The sequence below is a fragment of the Myiozetetes cayanensis genome, unplaced genomic scaffold, assembly GCF_022539395.1.
Source record: "Myiozetetes cayanensis isolate MyiCay16 unplaced genomic scaffold, myiCay2020 scf12, whole genome shotgun sequence".
NCBI classification, from domain to species: domain Eukaryota; kingdom Metazoa; phylum Chordata; class Aves; order Passeriformes; family Tyrannidae; genus Myiozetetes; species Myiozetetes cayanensis.
In genome coordinates this window covers 13,160,962-13,181,707 of record NW_026086826.1, presented here as the reverse complement: position 1 = coordinate 13,181,707, position 20,746 = coordinate 13,160,962, and the positions used below count along the sequence as shown (strand labels likewise).

General features: G+C 41.2%; 1 protein-coding gene across 7 annotated transcripts in view; it reads right to left on the bottom strand.

The window, feature by feature from the left end:
- LRRC7 (leucine rich repeat containing 7) overlaps positions 1–20,746 on the bottom strand; it is a 195,761-nt gene that overhangs the window by 60,287 nt on the left and 114,728 nt on the right. For all 7 annotated transcript variants that reach the window (XR_007627669.1, XM_050306383.1, XM_050306384.1 and 4 more), the window contains exon 2: positions 3,541–3,743. Coding sequence is in view for 6 of the 7 variants with exons in the window: in XM_050306381.1 (XP_050162338.1) it covers positions 3,541–3,743 (203 nt within the window). In the remaining variant the exon portion in view is untranslated. The remainder of the gene's footprint in view (positions 1–3,540; positions 3,744–20,746) is intronic.

Here is a 20,746-nt window from a genome sequence, read left to right as displayed (position 1 = left end):
TTGCTCCAGAAGAATTCAATCCTCAAAACATATTTTTTCAAGAGTACATTCTTACAGTTGATAGGAATAACTGAAATTAGCAGCAGCAATGGTCAAGGAGAGCTTTCTGTCCAAAACTGCATATTTATTGCAATCAATGTTCTGTAAGTATTTATATTATTACATCTTATATAATAATTATATATTATTGATATGCTTCACATATGTCATATCAATTGAAAAAATTTTGTGTCTTGTGGAAAAAAATATTTTATTTTATAATTTCATTACATATTTTAATTATATTTTGACTGCACGCAGATTAAATTAATCATCTTCAAGTTATGAAAATGCTCTGGCATTAACACAATGATACATTCTTTCTATTCCCTCTCAAAATTCAGGACTTGATTCTTACTTTTCATTCAAATTCTAATTTTACAAAAGCAGGTCCCCAGTTTTCACCAGAAAATTCACTGAGTTCTGGAAAACAACTGCTCTTTGCAAGCACATCACAAGGGTCCTTCCAGTATCAGTGCAGCTCTCGCCAGATTTAGTCTTTCTCACAGACTTATCTGTGAGAATAAAGTCCATAAACTCACCCACAGCCTATTTGGGAATGCAAAATAATTTAATTTCCTAAATAGAGAACTCAGCCAAGTATCCAGGGAGGAGAAAACTAACACCAAGAAGGTGTGAAATGCCAACTTGTTGCTTCACTTCAAGTAAATTTTAGAACAACTTTAAACATTTCTGAGGCAACTTTCCATGATAATCCTGTAGAAAAATTCTGCTTTTCCTTCAAAATGACCAATTCTCAGAAAAAGGGAGGCAATCATGTGAATAATGAATGCTCAGGATGAGAAGCACAATCCAAGAGGGACAGGAGAACCCATTCCATGCAGGCACTTCCCACCCCATCCACAGGAAATCTCTCTCTCGAGAACAAGGAATTCTTTCCAACAACACCTGCTTTTCCTCTTTTAAGCAAGCACATCATTTGGGACGAGTCTGGAAAGCACCATAAGTAAGAGGCTCTGGAGGTGCCCCTTGTTCTACACAAAAGCAGCTCCAGACCCTGGGGATGTTCAGCAAGAGGAACCTGCAGGATTTTGATACAAATGCAAACCAGGTCAAGGTTTGGGCAGAAAATTTCATGAGTTAAACTCCACAAACAAAATACTGTACGGAAAATGAAATGCCCAGTGCACATTCCCAGCCATTCCCTGGAGAATTCTTATTTTAGAAGCCAAGGAAGGTTTGGAACTCAAAGTTCTGACACTGTCTGAACACATCCAAGGCTTTGGAACTGCTGAAGGAAGAGACCTCTGGAGTGATTTGAACGATGTACTGTTGTATCAGAAAGAAGATAAGGGTGGGGATGCAGGAACGTAGGCTTAAAATTGCCCACTTTTTCCCCCCACTGGATGTTCCAAAGGTGTTTTTCTGAGTTTCTGGAGCTTCCTGGTTTTGCCATCCTGATTTTGTTGGAACCATTACTCTGGATATTCATATATGACTTTAATTCCTTTCAGAGTAAAACCCAAGTGGTGCTCACTGAGATTTAATTATAACTACGGGTTTTTATTCTGAATATCTCAAGTCAGAGAGGCTTTGGCTGCTCCAAAGGCTCCTGGGGAGAATTTTCATCCCACTCCTGTTTTTCTGGATGCTGATTTCCAGTCACTCCACCTTCATCGAGATCAATATTATTTTTTATTAGTCATCCATTCATTTGACTCACCCAAATAAGGGTCATTTGTGCAGCAGCAGTTTACGATGATGAAGTCAAAGGCAAAGAAAATAAAGACTTGGCAAGATTTAGGGGAAAATAGGGTAAGAATTATATAACAATCCTGCAAATTCCTCAAAGAAAAAAGAAATATAAAAATTACAAACTAAAAACTAATTTCTAATGAAGTAACAGAAAAATCATAATTAAGATGCATCAAATGTAAGGTAAAAGTAAAAAAAAATAAAAGCAGGCAGAATGAGTTGAATGCATCAGCTTAATGCAAAATAATTTATTGGGTTCTAGAGTGAAGTATCAGTGAAAGCAATCAGGGTAAATCAGGACTTCGAGTTTTTAGCAGTGGTTTTATAACAATTTTATATTTTTTATAATTTTATCATTACATTTTTAAACATGATCAAGTTGAAGATGATAAGGAATTTCAAAAAAATTCACAGCCATTTTTTCCATGAACTAAAGCTCCTGGAGCTTCCCTGCCTTCCCATCTGTGCAGAACTAGGGATGGAGTGAATAACCTCAAGCAGTGACCCATCACATCCCAGTAAAGCAACTCCATGGAACAGGAAAAGCACGTTTTCTACATTTGGAAATAGAATTTCTAGGAAGTCTCTGTGCAGCCTAACTGAGAAATGTGCTGTGAGATGATGGAGAGTGGATTACAGGGGACAGTGTTTAATTAAAGACTTGTAAGCATCTTTCATTATTGTGGAGAGAAATTCAATTAAGGGCTGGATTACATCCCTTCATGCTTCATTATGTAGCCAGCACCTGCCATTAATTGGTTTTTCCACCACCTTGCTCTCTTTTCTTTCCAGAATACTTAAGTTACAGTAACTTCTAATTCCTCCTAGTAAATATTAATCAGCAGGAAGAACAGATTGAAAGATTCTGTAAGAGGAGTTTTGCTCAGGAAGGATAACTTAGGTGATCTCATTGCAGTTGTGAAACTCCTACTCAGCACTGGCACTTCCCAACAGAATCACAGAATATTCTGAGTCGGAAGGGTCCCACTGGTATCCCAGAAGGATAAAAGGCTCATCCTGACAGAGACTTTGCTTTGAAAAGCAGGGATAAAGAGGATCCAAATATAGTGGCTCCTCATCAAGGTACCAAATGCCACAGGAATTACTCATGCAGAACCATTTCTTTTGGACAGTTGTTCATTTCCCAGTGTAAGGTTCCACTGGCCATGTTCCTGTGCTGGGAAGGAGTCCTCTGTGTCCTGCTCCACCCCATTCAGCATGGAGTGCAAGAACAAGGGTTTGGCTGCTTTGGCACAGTTTCTCCTGTTTTTCAAGAAGGAAACTGTGCAAAGTTGTCCTTGAACCCCCCGAACTACCAGCCCTTCCTCTGCCAGCAGCAGGACCCAGAATTGCAGAATATGCTGAGCTGGAAGGGACTCACAAGGATCATTGAGTCCCACCCTCAGCCCTGCACAGGCCCATCCTCAAGAGCCTCACCAGGTGCCCCAGAGGATCATCCAAACACTCCTTGAGCTCTGGCAGCCTTGGTGCTGTGACCACTGCCCTGGGGAGCCTGTTCAGTGCCCAACCACCCTCTGGGGGAAGAACCTTTTCCTGAGATCCAACCTAACCCTGCCCTGACACAACTTGAGGCCATTCCCTTGGGTCCTGTCCCTGGTCCCCACAGAGCAGAGATCAGTGCCCGCCCCTCCTCTTCCCCTCCCCAGGAAGTTGTAACTGCAATGAGGTCTCCCTTCAGTCTCCTCTTCTCCAAGCTGAAGGAGCCAACCCTGTTCAACACACATTTAAGGACTCAACTTTGTCTTCCAGCAGAACATGGATTACCTTGGGTAGCTCTTCAATCTGGTTGGCATCAAGATAAAGCTCCTCCAAGGTCCTCTCAAAATTGAAAACCTCCTTTGGCACCTGCTGCAGGCCACAGTGAGAGTAATCCAACACGGACACAATCTCTTCCTCCCCTCGGAAACACCGGCACGGCACCAGGCGGCCGATGATCTTCCTTTTGGTTGTCATCTCCAAGCAGCATACTGAAGGAAAAGGGGAGAAAACACAGGTTACTGAAACCAACAGCATTTTGGGGACCCTTTCTTTAGATTTATCATCAAGTCTGCAGTCCATGAATACAGTTTTCCTGAGAATCTCTGTATTTTGCAGTTCTTGTTCTACCTTTCTCCAGAACATGGAGAAGTGTGACTTGCCAGTGGAATCACAAAACACAACCTCAACCCAACAGCTTTTCCCTACACCAGGACAGAAGGACACACTCCAAGCCCAGCCACAACCATTGCTTGGTTTAACAGTGAAAATAACTGTGTAGAGTTAGAAGTACAATCATGTTCATCAAAGCACAGAGGGATGTGTCAGTCCCTGGATCGTGAGTCATGGTGGTGAATCAGGCACAGGTTCTGATTCTCTCTCAGAAATTAGTGTTATACGTGGTTCCTCTGACACCAGCAGAGTTCCTCAGCTTCCCACAGTCACTGCTGAGGCATTTCCACTGAGTCCTCAACCAGAGGAATAAAGAACACAAATTTCCCTGCTTACAGAGCCAGAACAAACACAACCCCAGAGCAGGTGGTTGGGTCGCCAGCCATTCCTGCTCCTCTTGTACCACCTTGGGCTGCTGAAAACTCACAGAAGGGCCTTTTTCTGCAGTAAAATAGACGTCTGGGAAGATTCCCCGTTCCCAAACTTCTCCCATCCTCAATGCCAAGTGCTGCAGACCCTCCCTCAGTTTCTGTGAGTACCTCTAACTCCCTCAAGCGAGTTTACAAAACTGGGTCTTATTACTTGTCACTGGAACAAAACATTTTAACTCACCACTGCGGAATGGAGAGAGTAGTCAATAAGTAGATTTTATAATGTCAGGCAGTCCCTAAATCTGGAATAGATATTGTCCTCTTGAGAAGTCATTTTAACATTATAGATAAATCAGTCTGTCCTGGAACATGTTATCACAAAGGCAAGAAGGGCTAAACATTCAACTGCCATTTTCTAAACCACTTACAAGGCTTTGAGTTATGTTTAGGGAAAAAAATGCATTGAATTAGTCCGAGTAAAGCAAAATAAGGCTCGCCATTCCCTCAACCCCAGTCTGTCCCCACTGATACCTGCACTGCATCTTTAGTTCCAGAAATCTTCACAAATCATTCAGTCAACTGCGCAAGACCAAAACAGATGAAAACTGACAGAGCACTTGTCCCACAACACGTAATTCCCAACCAGAGCCACCTCTGGAGCTGCCCAACCTCTTGGGATTCACACCAGGAAGCAATATAATTCAAACCCTGACACAGTAAAAATAAATGCCCTTGGCATAACAAATTATTTGTAGCTTTTCAAACCATTGGAAGATAATGAACAACTGAACAGTGACACAGACTTCAAAAACTCCCTGGCAAACCCTTCTTCCCACAGGAATTACAAAGCACTTTGCTGGGCTTTATTCTCCTCTGCTGTGGGCACAGGCATCAAACACACCAGTATAATAAAACCCCACAACAAAACCAGGATAAAAAAACAGCCAGAAAGTTTACAAATAGCCAAGTGTTAGAACCACACTAAAAATAGCAATTACAGCAGCCAAACCAATTTTTAAAGGTTTTTTTTTTCTTTTGCTTATGCAAACAAAAGCATTTCTATTATTGCAGTTCATAAAAATAACCGTAATTTCTTCTTTAAGAGAAAGTTGTTTTAAAAGTTAGAGGGAAAAAATGAAGCAGATAAACAAAAGTGAGTTAATTACTCTGCCTTCCTCGAAAGCTTTGGTAAGGCCTGACTGTGATGATAAAATAGGTTTGTGGATTATTTGGATTATCTACTGGAAATGTCCTCTTCAGGAGACACAAACCAACCCAATTCCAGATGTGAGTCAAAGAGATGAACAAGCTGGATATAAAAAGAGATTAATACTTGAATAGCAAAGGAACTTGAACCTGAATTGTGGTGCATTGCTAAGGTCCTGTGAGAAAATGAGTGTGAGGTGACTCCCCTACAGAAAGTGCTCCTGAGGGACTATTTGCTGCAGGAATGGCTACAGGAAAGGCTGCACTTCAATATATTTTGATAAGAAGTGGGTTTGCACATGTCTGTAATTTGCTTCATTATTTACCCTTGGTAAATAAAAAGAAAACACACAGAAATGCTGAAAAATCTATTAAAAAATCCCCTCGGAGTTCTGTTGTTCTTTGTACCACAATGGAATTGAAGAGCCCGTGCTTGAAAAGAGTAACATTTCATGCCCTGTGGACTTGGGGTAATTAAAACTTTTAATAATTTCAGTATTATTAATTCTCACCCTGAACTAATTTCAGCCTTCGTAATTACACTTTTCTTACCTACATTTTGTTCTATCCTAATTTTCAGAGCTTTTCTTTCCTGAGGAAAGGGATCAGCCCAACAGAGTCAGCAAAGAGCCACCCCCCGACTGCCGGAGCTGAGTCACATCAATGCTTCATCAAATTCCTTAATTCCTGCAAGGCTTCCCACCTCCTCATGGAAACACCAGTGCTCAGTGCTTTTCCCCACTTAAACCAGTGAAAGAACTGTAATTCTTCCTGGTGGGGATTAGAGGTCATTGCTCAACACGTCACACACGACACACTGAGATTATTCACTCCAAGAGAACTCAAAAATCATATTATTTCTTGAATGAGATAAAGAAACTATGAAAGAAGCACAAATATAACCTGTTACTTATCAGCTTCAAGCAAGTATCTCATTATCAGCATCTGCAGTTTGTTCTCTTCTAAAGAAAATCCTTAATCTAAGCAAAACAGGAGTTTTATGTAAATTAATTACAACAAAATATCATCTCTTCTGAATTAATGGATCTTTTGTGAGGCAAAGCCACTAATCCCTGTTTCTAAGGAAGCACAAGAGAAGACATTCCTTCCCTGCTGCAAAGACAGCATGTTCACAAAACTGATTTAAAGATGGGATGAAACAGCCTGACAAACTCCAAACCTCCAAGAAATCTTGCAAGAACAGGAAAGCAGCAGGTTTTTTTCAGAACACAAGATAGAAGAATTTCTTTTTTCATCTCAGAAGTTTTTTCCTCTGCAATGGGGCCTACACATGATGAGAGGTACCCAGAGGGCAGGGTTAGACTGGGATATTGGGAAGGAATTGTTGGCTGTGAGGGTGGTGAGGCCCTGGCACAGGTTGCCCAAAGAAGCTGTGGCTGCCCCATCCCTGGAAGTGTCCAAGGCCAGGTTGGACAGGGCTTGGAGCAACCTGGGATAGTGGAAGGTGTCCCTGCTCATGAAAGGGTGTGGGACTGGATGGACTTTAAGGTCCCTTCCAACCCAAACCACCTTGGAATTCCATGACGTTCTTCTAAAGAGTCAGCAGGGATCTGAAAAACAGAGGAAGTTAAAATGCTACTGCAAAAAACCCACAGAATTTGCCAATATATAATTGGTAGGATAAATCAATTGTTAATTTTCTGTTTTTCAGGAAAGATTAATTATGGATTTAATTTTTCTACCAAACAAGTTTTCCATGTAACACTTCATTTAATTGTTCTCATGTCAGGGAGGTCTTGGCTTCCTGTTGCACTGAATAACCTGAACAAAAATTCAAAGAGGACAAAACCCAGCAGCTACTGTGGGACCAGCCTGTGCTATGTGACAGGGTATCAAACATAAAATCCTTCATGCTCTTGAAATTCCCTTCAGAAAATTCCAAGAAATCACCATTTCAGTGAGCTGGTAGTGCTAGAAAGTTACTGAGAAAACCTGAGAAATTAAAGAATTGAGAATTACTGAGAAAATAAAGAACTTGGAAGTGAGAATGGGAGCATTGCAAGGCTGAACTGAGCCATAATGGCAAATTTGCCAGAGGGTTCAGAAAATATTAATTATATTCAAAGCAGCAGAGAAGTCGTTTCAGTGGTTCCTTTGTGCTACATCACAGATAAGTGATGATTTTTCTGTTCCTTCTTTCTTTCTCTTATTATCAGCACAATCAACAAAATTTGTATGCAAGTAAGTTGGCTCTTTGCAGCAAGTTACATGATCCAGCTTGGAAATCACAAATATATCAATCACTGAATTAATACCACTTTCCATCATCTCCTTATGGTTCTCCCAGAGGTGTTTTACCATTCAAGAAGAGGTAGAAGTGCATAGTGGCTTCTTTAGAGCCAGAGCACTCCCAAAACCCATCCCACTTGAAGTCTCCAAAGTGGAGACCCCCAACTGATCCCAGCCAAGGCCACTCATCCCTGACAACTCCCAGTGGATTCGGCACTCCCAGAGCTCAGAGCCAGACTGGACATGGACACAGCACCAGTTACTGACACGAGAGGAGGCTGAAACCCAAACTCCTGAGCTCTTTCGTTTCCTGATATCACAGAACCATGGAATGGTTTGGGTTGGAAGAGACCTTAAAGGTCATCCACTTCCACCCCCTGCCCTGGGCAGGGACACCTTCTGCTATCCCAGGTTGCTCCAAGCCCCATCCAACCTGGCCTTGAACTCTTTCAGGGATGGGGCAGCCACAGCCTCTCTGGGCAACCTGTGCCAGGATCTCACCACCCTCACAGACAATTCCTTCCCAATATCCCATCTAACCCTGACCTCTGACAGTGGGAAGTCATTCTGCTGTGTCCTGTCCCTCCAGGCTCTTGTCCAAAGTCCCTCTCCAGCTCTCTTGGAGCCCCTTTAGGCACTGGAAGGGCTCTAAGTTGTCCCTGGAGCCTTCTCTTCTCCAGGTGAACACCCCCAGCTCTCCCAGCCTGGCTCCAGAGCAGAGGGGCTCCAGCCCTTGGAGCAGCTCCGAGGCCTCCTCTGGACTCACTCCAGCAGCTCCACATCCTTCCTGTGCTGGGGACCCCAGAGCTGGAAGCAGCACTGCAGGTGGGGTGTCACCTGAGCTGGCAGAGGGGCAGAAAGCAGGATTGCAATCTCTGCTGCATCAATGCACCTTCCCACCCAGATATCTTCAGTGGAAAAAAAGAAAATCTTGAAGGAAGGGCTGCTGCTTTTCAGACAAAGAATAAGCAGATTACATGTCATCAGAACATTTTGAATGGGAAAATGGTAATAAAATGCAAACTAGCAGGGAGGACTGATGTAAGAGTTATATAAGCGCAGCTCTCCTGTCACAAGGACAGTGTTATGGCTATAGACAAAAGCCTTGGCTAGAATAAAGAATACAAAGTAGAGGTGTTAAAGTTACACAGCTGACTGAGCAAAGAAACAAATTAGTACAAACTCAGAGTTTCACACAAAACAGCCCTAAGATGGTGCCCACAAAGGTGCAGATCACAGAAGGGTGAGCACCACATTTAAAAACTAAAAGGTGGATGAAGAGGTAGAAGAGATGGAGAAAGATTCCCTCTGCTCAGATCTGCAGAGAGAATCTTCCTCTGTTTTTTTTTTAAATCTCTAAATTATTAATAGGGCTGTGTTGCTAATTGAAATGTGGGGCTGGAAATTAAGATGACTCTGAGAGCTTTGAAGTTCTCTCATTATTTCAGTGACCCAGACTGGAAATGGACACTATGTAAATCATCTAAGCAGCACACATAATTAATTAGAAGGGAAGAAAAGTGGATGTCTGGCCAATGCCAGGAGAGTATCAGTGAGGAAAAGACTTTGGGCTGAAGGAAATGTAAGGGTTGTTTCATGTTTCTTTCTTTAATTCCAGCTTTGCTCCATTTCTCAGCTTTGCTCCATTTCATATGTGTAGTCCTTGTTATTAACTCTCTTTTCAAAGAAAATATAACATAAATTCTGGCCTATGGAACAAACTGGAAAACTCCCAGTGCCTTCCTTAGGGTAGACAAGATTCTGTGATTCTCCACTAGAAACCAATATATATTTTCTTTAATTTATAATTTTCCATACTCTGCTTAGAAGAAAGGGTATTTGCCCAAAACTCCCCCCTCCCCCCAGAGCCAGATGAGGGAATCAGGCAGTTCACTGTCACGTTCCAAAATCAGGAATTTAGATATTCCACATGTATAAGCCATTTGTAATAGTTTTCATTAATCTTCCTGAAAAGATTAAGAAACTATGGTTCTGAAGTCACAATAAGAGAATCATTAGGAAGCTTCCAAAAGGGAATTGGGCTTATCAAAAAGAGGAGTGTGAAATATTCTCTGAATTGTTTTCTTGCACAGATAACCAGCATATCTCACCCAGAAATGCCATTTAATGCAGGATAATTGAATTCCCTTCATTATATTCCCATTACAATAGTCTGCATTCAGGTTCATCTTCAGATTTTGCTAATCCTAAAATAAAATAAAATAACGAAGCATGAATAATCAGATTTCAGCTTTACCTTTTGTCTCCCAAGAATATTAATGATGGAAAGTTTCACTCTCTTTGCTACAAGCACCTTGAGATCTGGGACTTTTGCAAAAAGAGTAAAATTTAAGACAGAAATATTTCTACAAAGTATCAGTTCTTACCAGAATTACCAAACCTTACACCCCTCTTTGCGATGTAAGACCAAATCTTTATCTTTTCTGATAAGATATCCATTAATTCCAAGCTTTACTACTGGCCTTGCCTTGAAATTTCTAGACAGAAATTTTCTGACTAAATGATTTTCAGACAATCTTAATCATAGATGATAATACCAAGAACAAAGACATTTTAATGACAGTAAAAACAGTTGCTATGGTTGGTTTTATTATTAAAAACCTGTATCCTGTTCTCCCTAAAGACAGTTTTTGCATAACCTCAAGGAAAACCCCAGTTTTGTGCAGATTTTTAATTGAACCAGCAGAGTTTCAGTAATTTGTTGCATATTAGTGGCACATGTTGAAAATTAATCATTATGCTCTTAATTGCTAGAAATTACAACCAGTTTGACAGCTCACCCTGCAGACATTTTAAGCAGGAGAGAATCCCAATAAATGTGAGAAATTTCTTTGGAGAGTGTGCTGTCTGGAAAGCAGGGAATTTAAATCTCAACTTGGATCTTTGATGTGTTTCAGCTTTGATTTGAAGTAATCCTTTAGTTTAAAAGATTAGCTGGTATGAAATTTAGACTGAAATATGCTTTATTTCTTGTTTTATGGTGCAATGGCTGGAACTGCTCTGCAAAGGAATAGCAGAGAAAACATCATTTACCTGCTAAATGCATCAACTAAACAAACTGGTATTTAAATAGGAGCAATACAACTTTCATTAAGTCTGGGTTTCTTCCTCAGAGAGGGCCAGGATCCTACAGAACACCCAATTACTTTTCAGCACTTTACATCCCAATCCATCTGCATTATTCCTGACATATTAATCAGCTTAGCAGCAGCTTATTGCAGGAAAACTGGGGTTATTGTGCTGAGCTGGCAGAACAAGAGTTCCAGGGATGATGATGTGCAGCTACAAACTGCTGCTGAAAAAGAAAGTTTTAATTAAAAGTGACAACTGTAACTCCCAATGAAAGTTGATTCTCTGGCAGAAGCCAGGCACAGATGTGGAATCATGGAATCGTTAAGGTTGGAAAAGATCTTAAAATCATCAACTGTCAACCAGCACCAACCATTACACCATGTCATCAAGAGCCACATCCACAGATTTTCTGAACTCCAGGTATGAAGACTCCGCTCCTGTGACAGGGCAGGACAGCCCTTCCCAGGAAGGAATTTTCCCAATATCCAACCTGACCCTCCCCTGGCACAGCTGGAGGCCATTTCCTCTCATCCTGTCCTTGTTCCCTGGGAGCAGAGCCCGACCCCCACCTGGCTCCACCCTCCTGTCAGGGAGCTGCAGAGAGCCAGAAGGTCCCCCCTGAGCCTCCTTTTCTCCAGGCTGAGCCCTCCCAGCTCCCTCAGCCACTCCTGGTGCTCCAGACCCTTCCTCAGCATTTTTCCCTTCCCTGGACACGCTCCAGCCCCTCAGCGTCTCATCACGAGGGACAAAGGACCTTTCTCCTCCTCCCTGTTACTGCTGCCTCGCTCAGGTGTGGATGGGACAGGCACTATATGACTGAAGTCCAAACCAGAAGATTAAGTCCATTTTCAACACATAACACTTACTTGCTTAGTCATCTGTAATTCTGAAACATCTGAAATCATACAACAAACTGCCTAGAAAATGTGAGTTGCTTGCTCCCCCATGGAAATGTTCACATCCAACAACAAAACTTTCTGAAAAATCTTTTCCTCTCTGAAAAAAATGGGATATTTTTTTTAATCATTACAACATGCAGTTCTGATGCCATGCCAGGATTTCTGCCAACCTTCTCCACCACTCCAACTCTACCAGTAGCTTCTATCCCATAAGTCACCACTCCTGTGTATATCCCTCGTATTTCCCAGCAGTTATCTGGGTGGGTATCTTATTCTTTAGTCTTTTCTGGTTTTCCAGATATTCACCAGCAATAACTTCTCATCTGCCCCATCCTCTCCTTCCTTCCCCGTCCTAACACTTGTTGATTCCACCCCTTCACACCCCAAGCACAGGTTTTCCATCCAAACCCCTCCACCCTTCAGCTCCCCAACACATCCACATCTGGTTTTTAAGTTATGCACCACTACAGTTGTTTCCAAAAGTCAGGCTGCCTCTCTTTACTATATAACCATCCCCATCTTCTCTGAGTCCTTACATAAACATCCAAGTTTTCCCTCTGAACTGCACAAACACGTAATTTCGTTCTTACCACTGTTCATCGCTACTAAAAACTTACCTCCCTTTATTCCATATTCTATATTTTGACAAAAAAAAAAAAAAAAACCAACAAAACAAAACTCTTTTGTGTCCATGAGTTCCTCTTTCTTCTGTTATTCTGTGCCCCTTCCTGGCTGTGGCTACAAGATTTTTCCAGGGTTCCCCATTTTTCCACTGTCCCCATTAATGCTGTGCTGGAAGATGCTTCCATATCTGTCCATTAATCGGATTATGGGAATGCAAAAGCCTATTCTATGTCTGGAGAGCAAAATGTCAGCACAAGTGAAATCTCAAAGGCTTAATTCCCAAAAGTAGCCATGAAAATTGGTTGCTGAATATGAGAACACAATTCGATATTAAAGCAGACATTGATCTCTATAAATACCTCATTGCCCATGAATACCTGAGAATTTCAATGTATATCATAGAATTATGGAATTATTCCATGATTCCATGATTCTGATTGCCTACACAGCCATCAGAGATCACAAGAATGATATAATGTAGTACTGGCAAGTGATTTCTTAAAATTTGATTTCTTTTCCCTAAGGAAATCTGTGGGCGGCACATTCTCACTTTCTCTCAGAAGCCCAGTTTTTAACACTTAAATGCATTCTCTGTTTGTGGTTTAAACATGTTTTGCCAGTGCTGGTTCCCCCAATCATCTCAAGATGAATTCAGAGCAGCCTCGCTGTCTGAAATTAAATCATCTCCTTCCTTGGGGAACGGGGGCGGAGGGGGGGCCTTTCCCTGCAAACACCAAGCTCCCAATCTGCAGCAGCACCAGTGCCACCAGCCCAGCCCACAGTGCCATCAGTGTCAGCCCTTGTACAAGAAAACAGCAGATTTAAGGGCACCTTCAGGACAGCTCCTCTCTCTTCCAAGGAAATGACTGTGCCAGGAAGCCTTGGCTTTCTAAATCCGGGAAAAAATCGAAAGCCCTACCAGAGCTCTGTCCTCAAAGAACAACAAACAAGCTCTGCACAGGGGCAGGAGTTGGACTGCAATGATCCTTGTGGGTCCCTTCCAACTCAGGATATTCTCTGATTCCAGGATTGGCTGACACAAACCCTGCTTCCCTTTAATACATTAAAAATGAATAAATAAATATTCACCAGTTTGAGGATGTAAACTCATTATCAAGGTCCAGATTATCGTCTTAGGTCAGTCACTCTCAGAGTGCTGCAGACAACATCACTCTACGTTTTAGCGACTGGAACACCTCAAAACTCAGGTTTATTACACAGTAGGTATAAGAACAAGTATGTTTAAGGGCATCATAGAAAATAAAGGTTTCTGCTTAGTTTGCTCCATCCTCCTCCAAAGCCTCTGACATCAGTCCTGGCACTGACATGCGCTGGAAGGGGCTCACGTTCGATCAACAATGTCGGAAACCAAACCAAGAGAGGAGGCTTGATGGTTAGTAAATATTCTCTGTAGGTTAATTTTCTAACTCACAGAATCCCAGAACCACTGAGGTTGGAAAAGCCCTCCCAGACCATCGAGTCCAACCTGTGCCCGATCCCCACCTTGTCACCCAGCCCAGAGCACTGAGTGCCACATCCAGTCATTCCTTGGACACCTCCAGGGATGGGGACTCCACCACCTCCCCGGGCAGCCCCTTCCAGTGCCTGACCACCCTTTCCAGGAAGGAATTCATCAGCAGAGGGCTCTATAACTCCATTCTCTTAAGTATCCTGTTCTCTCCCATGATTAATCTGTCCCAGTTTTTTTTAGTCAATTAACATGCTGTTCTTATGGTACAAATGTTCTCTAAAAACCCTCTCACAGCTGAGCTGTCAAACACTGAAATTCGGTATATTGGAATGGCAGGTTTTTAACAAAGTCCCAGAGTTTGTAAAGTATAATCAGAACTTTAATGCCCAATTATGCAATCTTAGCAATGACTTTCTGAAGAGAATTTTATCACTTTCATTGTAAACGGGGCTCATCAGCCAGAACTGCACCAAATTGTTCCTCTCCAGAAATACAAGGGCTTGATTCTTAATGGAAGGGTTTAGCAGATAATTGGGAATTGCAGGTGTGGGTACAACAGTTCTAGAAGATTCAAACATTTTGCCACATTCTTTTCATTCAGCAACAACTATTTGCTTTGGGGTTTTTTTTTAGTATTTCCCTTGTTTATCCTAAACATTCACTCTTATAAAACATAAGGACTTGCCTTGTCCCAGCTCATTTAGTTTAGCAGACACTCCAAGGGCTAAAACATCCCCAGAGCAAGCACAAGGAAAGCTAAATGTCCAGTGTCACAGCCTGGAGCAAGATTAAAAACCATGGACATAGAAGTAGACAAAATTTGAGCATCCACCCACCTGCTGAATTAAGTCCTACCTGGACATGGGCAGGAGGAGCCCTCTGGCTTTGATTTTTCTGGCAGCAACTTATAAATAAACACAAGATTTCCATTGTACAATCTTCTCTGGTGACCAGAAATGTGAAAAGGAGCCCATACCGGGCCCACACAGAGTTATGAGCTTAGGGAAGAGAAATACGGAATTTCCAGTCCTGGACTGAATTAGCAAAACAATGGTATTTAAATGGACCCACTTTCCATACCAGGTATCAAATGTTTGAACATATCAAATTATTTAGACAACTACAAAACAAACCAGACCCACCACTGCAGGAGGTACTACACTAACAGAAGTAAAACCGAGAAATTACACCCAGATCTCCCTGGATTATAACTAGGCCACAATATTTGTACCTATGCTTGGAAAGGTGTTCTAATATACTCCAAATCCCAATTTAAAATGCTCAAGTTAATTGCCAATATTATAATTCCACCTGTTTCAGAGTACAACACCCAAGCAGGTGCATTTTATGCTCATTTTTCTGAACTGCATCAATCCAGTATTTCATACACCTTTTTCCACAACCAAACTTAATAATCCCTGTTTTTCAGTGTAAGCAAAAGAATCAAGGGTTTTCCTTATGCTTTTACCATTTTATCCAGATAGTTTATGATTTCATCAGTTTATTTCCATTCTAATTATTCCAGCACCATTTCTACTGATAACGCTGAAAACCACTAGTTGATAAATGTTCCCACATGGTCCCCAATATTCCAGTGCTCTTTGGTATTTGACAATTTTCTCTGACTCATCAAAACGCTTTTATGCTCATTTATATTGAAATATTTACAACAGATTTGTAATTTAACAGGTGAAAGGTCCTTTGTCACTTTTCAGCCTATGTGGATTCTCTTTGTGAGACCCAGAGAAGGCAATTAAAGGGTTCCTGTAGGAATATGGATGTTCCCCTCAAAAAAAACCCAATTAAAAACCCCACATAAAAAATACACTGAATGATACACATTAAAGTTTTCAGTTTGGATGACTATCAAACAACACTGCATTTATTAATTTACCACAGCTCTTGTAACTTGGAGATGCATCTGCCAATATCTCAATACACACATCATTCCTTCGAGTTTCATGAAGGTAAAATAAAAATTCAACCCCTCCGTGGCCTAAAAAAGATAAACCCCACCCTACCAGGACTTAATTTAAAGGAAAGAAAGGAATTTACATTAAAAAATATAATAATGCTATCTATTGCCTGGGAAATAGGAACCAATGAGAGAAGTTGTGGATGCATCAGTTCTGGAAGTGTTCACGGCCAGGTTGCTCTAACCTGGCCTGTGGAAGGTGTCCCTGCCCATGGCAGGGGGTGGGATGAGATGGGCTTTAAGGTCCTTTCCAACCCAGAACTTTCTCGGATTTGGGGACTGATCTGACAGGATTTCAATCCCCAGAATTTCCAGTTGGTTTTGACAGCTTTCCACAGTGTTGTCAGGCAAAAGAGGCACTTGCAGAAAACTCTTCTGCAGGAGATGCTGCAAAAGCCAGGAAAAAGTCCCAAGAAGCTCTTCCCAGTTTCTCAGCCTCAGCTTTTTGGTGAGATTCACTGGTTTAAAGGCATCTAAATACAAACTGAAAAAAGCAAATAAAAAAAGAACAGCATTGTGCTCAGCATGTCAGCTGCCTGTTGAATAAAAATGCAGGGCTAAAAATTGAGGACAGCCAAGAGGAGAGCAGGACAACTGGCCACTATTGGAATGGAGAGAAAACAAAGAGAATGTGGAGTGGAACATGAAAGAATCCAGAAACACATGAAAAATCAGCAGTTTTCAAGATGATCACAGAGACATGTAAGAGTAGATGGAGGTAGGACAGGGATGGAATAAAAGCTGGACAGAAGCTTAGGGGGAAGCATTTAGTCAATACCCAAGAGAGAAGAAAGTGTAAATGCAGTAGAGGGAGGCAATGACAGCTCCACGATGAACCAGTGCCCTCTGATATCACAGTGACCCCCTCAGCCCTTTTTAAAGAGGTGATTATATACATTTAATATATTTAATATTCTAAAAGACACCCTAACTCTGGTTGTTAAAGTCTTTCTGTTCCATTTCTGGGAACATTACAATGTAGATATGACATTATTATGTAAGCATATATAATTTAAATATATGAGCATAATAATGTAGAGATTTTTCACCTTTTAGAAAAAGTGAAAAGCTTGACCCTTTTCAGAAAAGCTTGCCCCAGCTTCCCTGGGTCAGGTGCCATCTGGATCAGGATGCCCCGGGTGCAGGACTCCAAGTGCCACTGAACCGCACGAGGAGCTGAACATGAACATCTGAATCTCAGCCCCAACAAGGGAAAAACATTTGGAACGGCTTGGAGTGAATCCCATTTCTCCCTCCCACCAAGGAAAACAGATGGTATCAGAGAGATGAACAACATCCTAATGCTACTGTTCTGAGAGGATAAAAGCAGAGGCAGAGGAGAAGAGGATGGGGAGGAACTTTTCTGGTGAGTTATGACGCCCTATAACGACTTCAACCACGTCACCTCTTGCCAAACCCTCCCTACCCCATCTCCAGGCAGATGGTTTCCTGCTCCTGGCTGCTCCTCCTGGAATGTTCTTGCAGGACTTCACTTTTTTTTTGGAGTTTCAGGCTACTATTAATAACTGGCCTAAATTAATTCAGAGGCTATTTATACCTCCTTACTCCTCTGCCAACATTTATAGGTATGAACTGGAGGGAACAGAGACAAGTCCAACAGAACATGGAAACTAAGAAGAAGCACCAAAAACTGTTACAAAGTCATCAAAACCAGGTTTATCCTTGTAGAATCTTTCCTGACCTTGTCTGGCTACATAAGGTACAAGCAAAACAAATGTTCTAAAATACTGATATTTTAAATTTTGTTTCTTTCACTCTAATTAAAAGGGAAATACAGCAATGAAGTGATGCATGAAATGGTTTCTCCATCAGCAAAATGTGATCACATGAAGCACTGTTGGGTTCCCCCAAGCCAGACAGGGTAGGGTCAGAAAAGGCACAAAGTGATTTAACTGCTCAACTCCGTATGAGGGGTTGTGGAGAGGCCAGACCTCACCCCTTCTCAGCAGTGCACAGGAAAGGGCCAAGGAAACAAGAAAATCACTAGCACAGGGAATTCTGACTAAATAGAAGAAAAAAAGTCTCCACAGTGACTCAACCACTAGAACAGAACCAGAGAGTCTGAGGAAGCTTCACCCGGAGATACTTGGGGAGACGAGCAGCTGAGGGAACATCAAAGCTGGTTTTGAGCAAGAGCTTGGCCACAACCCCCTACTTCCCAACTTCCATAAAGTCCTAGGATTTTATTTATTCACAGATTTTCTCTTAGAAGTTCAGTTCATACACTGAAATGTGATCTAAGACCAGAAAAGCTCATGTTAAGCTCTTCTTTCCATCAGATGTCACTTGTACCACAGCACAGGAAAAGTGTTCTTGGAGTAAAAACATATTCCACCTTTTCCAAAAGGTGTAAACAATATCTACATCACTGTGCTCAGCAGAACGAGAATAGAAAGCCATTAGCAACCATGTTATGGTGTCTTTTAGAACATTAAATATATATTTCTTTGTATATATTAAATATATGTATATAAACAGTATTTTAACGAGCTTGTTCCCTACTCGCTGTCAGAAACCTGACAACTTTTTCCTTCAGATCTTGAATGTTTGGTTGGTTTAAACCCTATTTGTAGATAGATATTTACAACACATTCTGTAGTTACTCTCTTTAGTCACCAAATTAAAGTTTGAAACAAAGAAAGAAAAAAAAAATCACAACTCTGCACCCATTTTACAATTATTTCCTCCCTAGCTGTGAAATTTAGTCCTATGGTTATGAAATTTAATTCCACTGCTTACAAAATTGGACCTGCTCTGTGGTTGATGCTCTCAAGATTCATTCTGCTCATCTGACAGTTAAATTTTTTAAAGAAAACACTTTGAGGTTCAAACTGTTGATTACAGACAGCTGTCAAAATCAGGCTGGAACTACTTTTACTTTAAAACTTCTAAAATTTGAGAAAACTTATAAAAAATGGAAATATCTTGTAAGAATGATGATGATACCATACAGTCAAAAAAATTTCATTATGTATTTATAAGTGACTCTGAATCTTCAATATATTCAAGGATGTTTCATTTCATGAAATGCTTTAAGCAAATATCATTTATCCTAAATATAATAATGCCTTCAATTGTACTTCCAGCGCTGTTCTCAGTAAAACCATCTCTCCATCATATTTTGATGAAAACTATTAAACAAAAGTCAAATAAAATTCAAAATGAGACAATGTTTTACTTCAATTCTTTTTGTTCAACACGATCTCCAGCACATCTCTCCTGGCTCAAGCCCCTCAAATCAGACATCACCCATGTATTGGTCCTTCTTCAGGTTGAAATTCTCTACTGGGATGAAACGACAGTGAAACTCAACATATCTGTCCCTTTATCACCTCTCTGCCCTAATCCAGCTCTGAATGTTCCCTATAAACCAGGAATGATGCCAATGAAGCTCCTCAGGCTCACACTGGCATTATGGAAAAAGCAAATATAAGGATGTTAATTCTAATATTCTGAAAACCTTTGCCATGTTCTACAAAACAGACATTTCTGCTTGTAAAATTTTACTTAGAATAAAAAATAATTTAAGTTTTTTTCCCCTTATTTGTTTGCTGCAGAAAAGCAGTAAATAAAATAACGTGAAAAACCTCGTGTTATATAAAAATAACACGAGAAACCTCACAGCTGTGCCAGCAGTTCCTGATAAACATGGAGACAAGTTGTTTTCTTCCCTAACTCTATATCCTGATGTTTAAAAATTCAGGAACCAGACAAGCATTCCAGCAAGGCTTCCCTGTTAGGACTGCCCTGTGCTCCTGGTAACCCTCAAGAGGTCTCCATCAAATTCCATTCCCAAAGTTCTGTAACCCCATTTCATAGCCCAGACACAGAGAGGCAAAACTTGGTAGGAATAAGATATCCCAGGAACACACTGGGATACGTTTCCACTGGCAAAAACGTTCAGCAGCTCCAACTCTGACCCCTTCCTGGCTTTAACAAACACTTTAAAGGCCTGAAAAAACCTGCCTTAATTATTTAAACTGGACAAGTTGGCCGCTCACTGGGAATACAGTAGATGGGAAGGGATTTGGGAAAAAACAACCATTTTAAAAACCATGTGCAGCAATTACCCTGTGGAAAGAGTTGGTCTGGAAGGATGGAGGGAAATATTTAAGTGAAAAGTGAGGAATGGACCCTGGAAAATGAAATCCCACACAAGTTCCTTGCCCAAAGTATTTTAAGCAGCGTTTGTCCCTATTTATTCACCAGGCTGAAGGAAACCTTGTGCTCGGGAGTGAGAGGAACCTGACAGCTCTCATAGAATCATGGAATGGTTTGGGATGGAAGGACCTTAAAGCTCATCTTGTTCCCCCCCACCCTTGCCATGGGCAGACACCTTCCACTAGACCAGGTTGCTCCAAGACCCATTCAACCTACTTGAACTTCAACCTTTCCTTCAGTGCCACCTCAGATCAACAGAGCAGATCAAAGTTTCTTAGTATTGGAACTGGAGCTACCCAGGGGCAAATCAGGGCTATTAAATCTTTACTTAGGGTTCAGTTGAGCAGCAAGCTGAGTCAGGAACATCAACATGCACCGAGAGAGAAGCTTGTTAAGTTTGACAGTGTCTAGAGATGAGGGTGGAAGCTGCTGAGCCAGTGCTGGGAGATTCGTGAGCATCAGTTTGGAACACAGAATTATAAGGAAAGGATTTCACTTTGTCACTTTCTGTGATAGAAAAAAAAAGGGTATTATTTAGATGACAAAGAACCTGTCTTCTGGAATTAGGAGATGATTATAACAGATGTCAGTCTTCTGGAGAAAGAAGTTCCTCCTGGTTTAGAACAAGTTTGTTCTTGGCATTTTCTTGAGTTACTTCTCTTTCAGGGAATTTTTCTTAAGAAAAACCGTCAGTTTACAGACACAGGTCTGAAACCTGGAAACAAAGTCTGCAGTGAGGCTTAAAAATGTA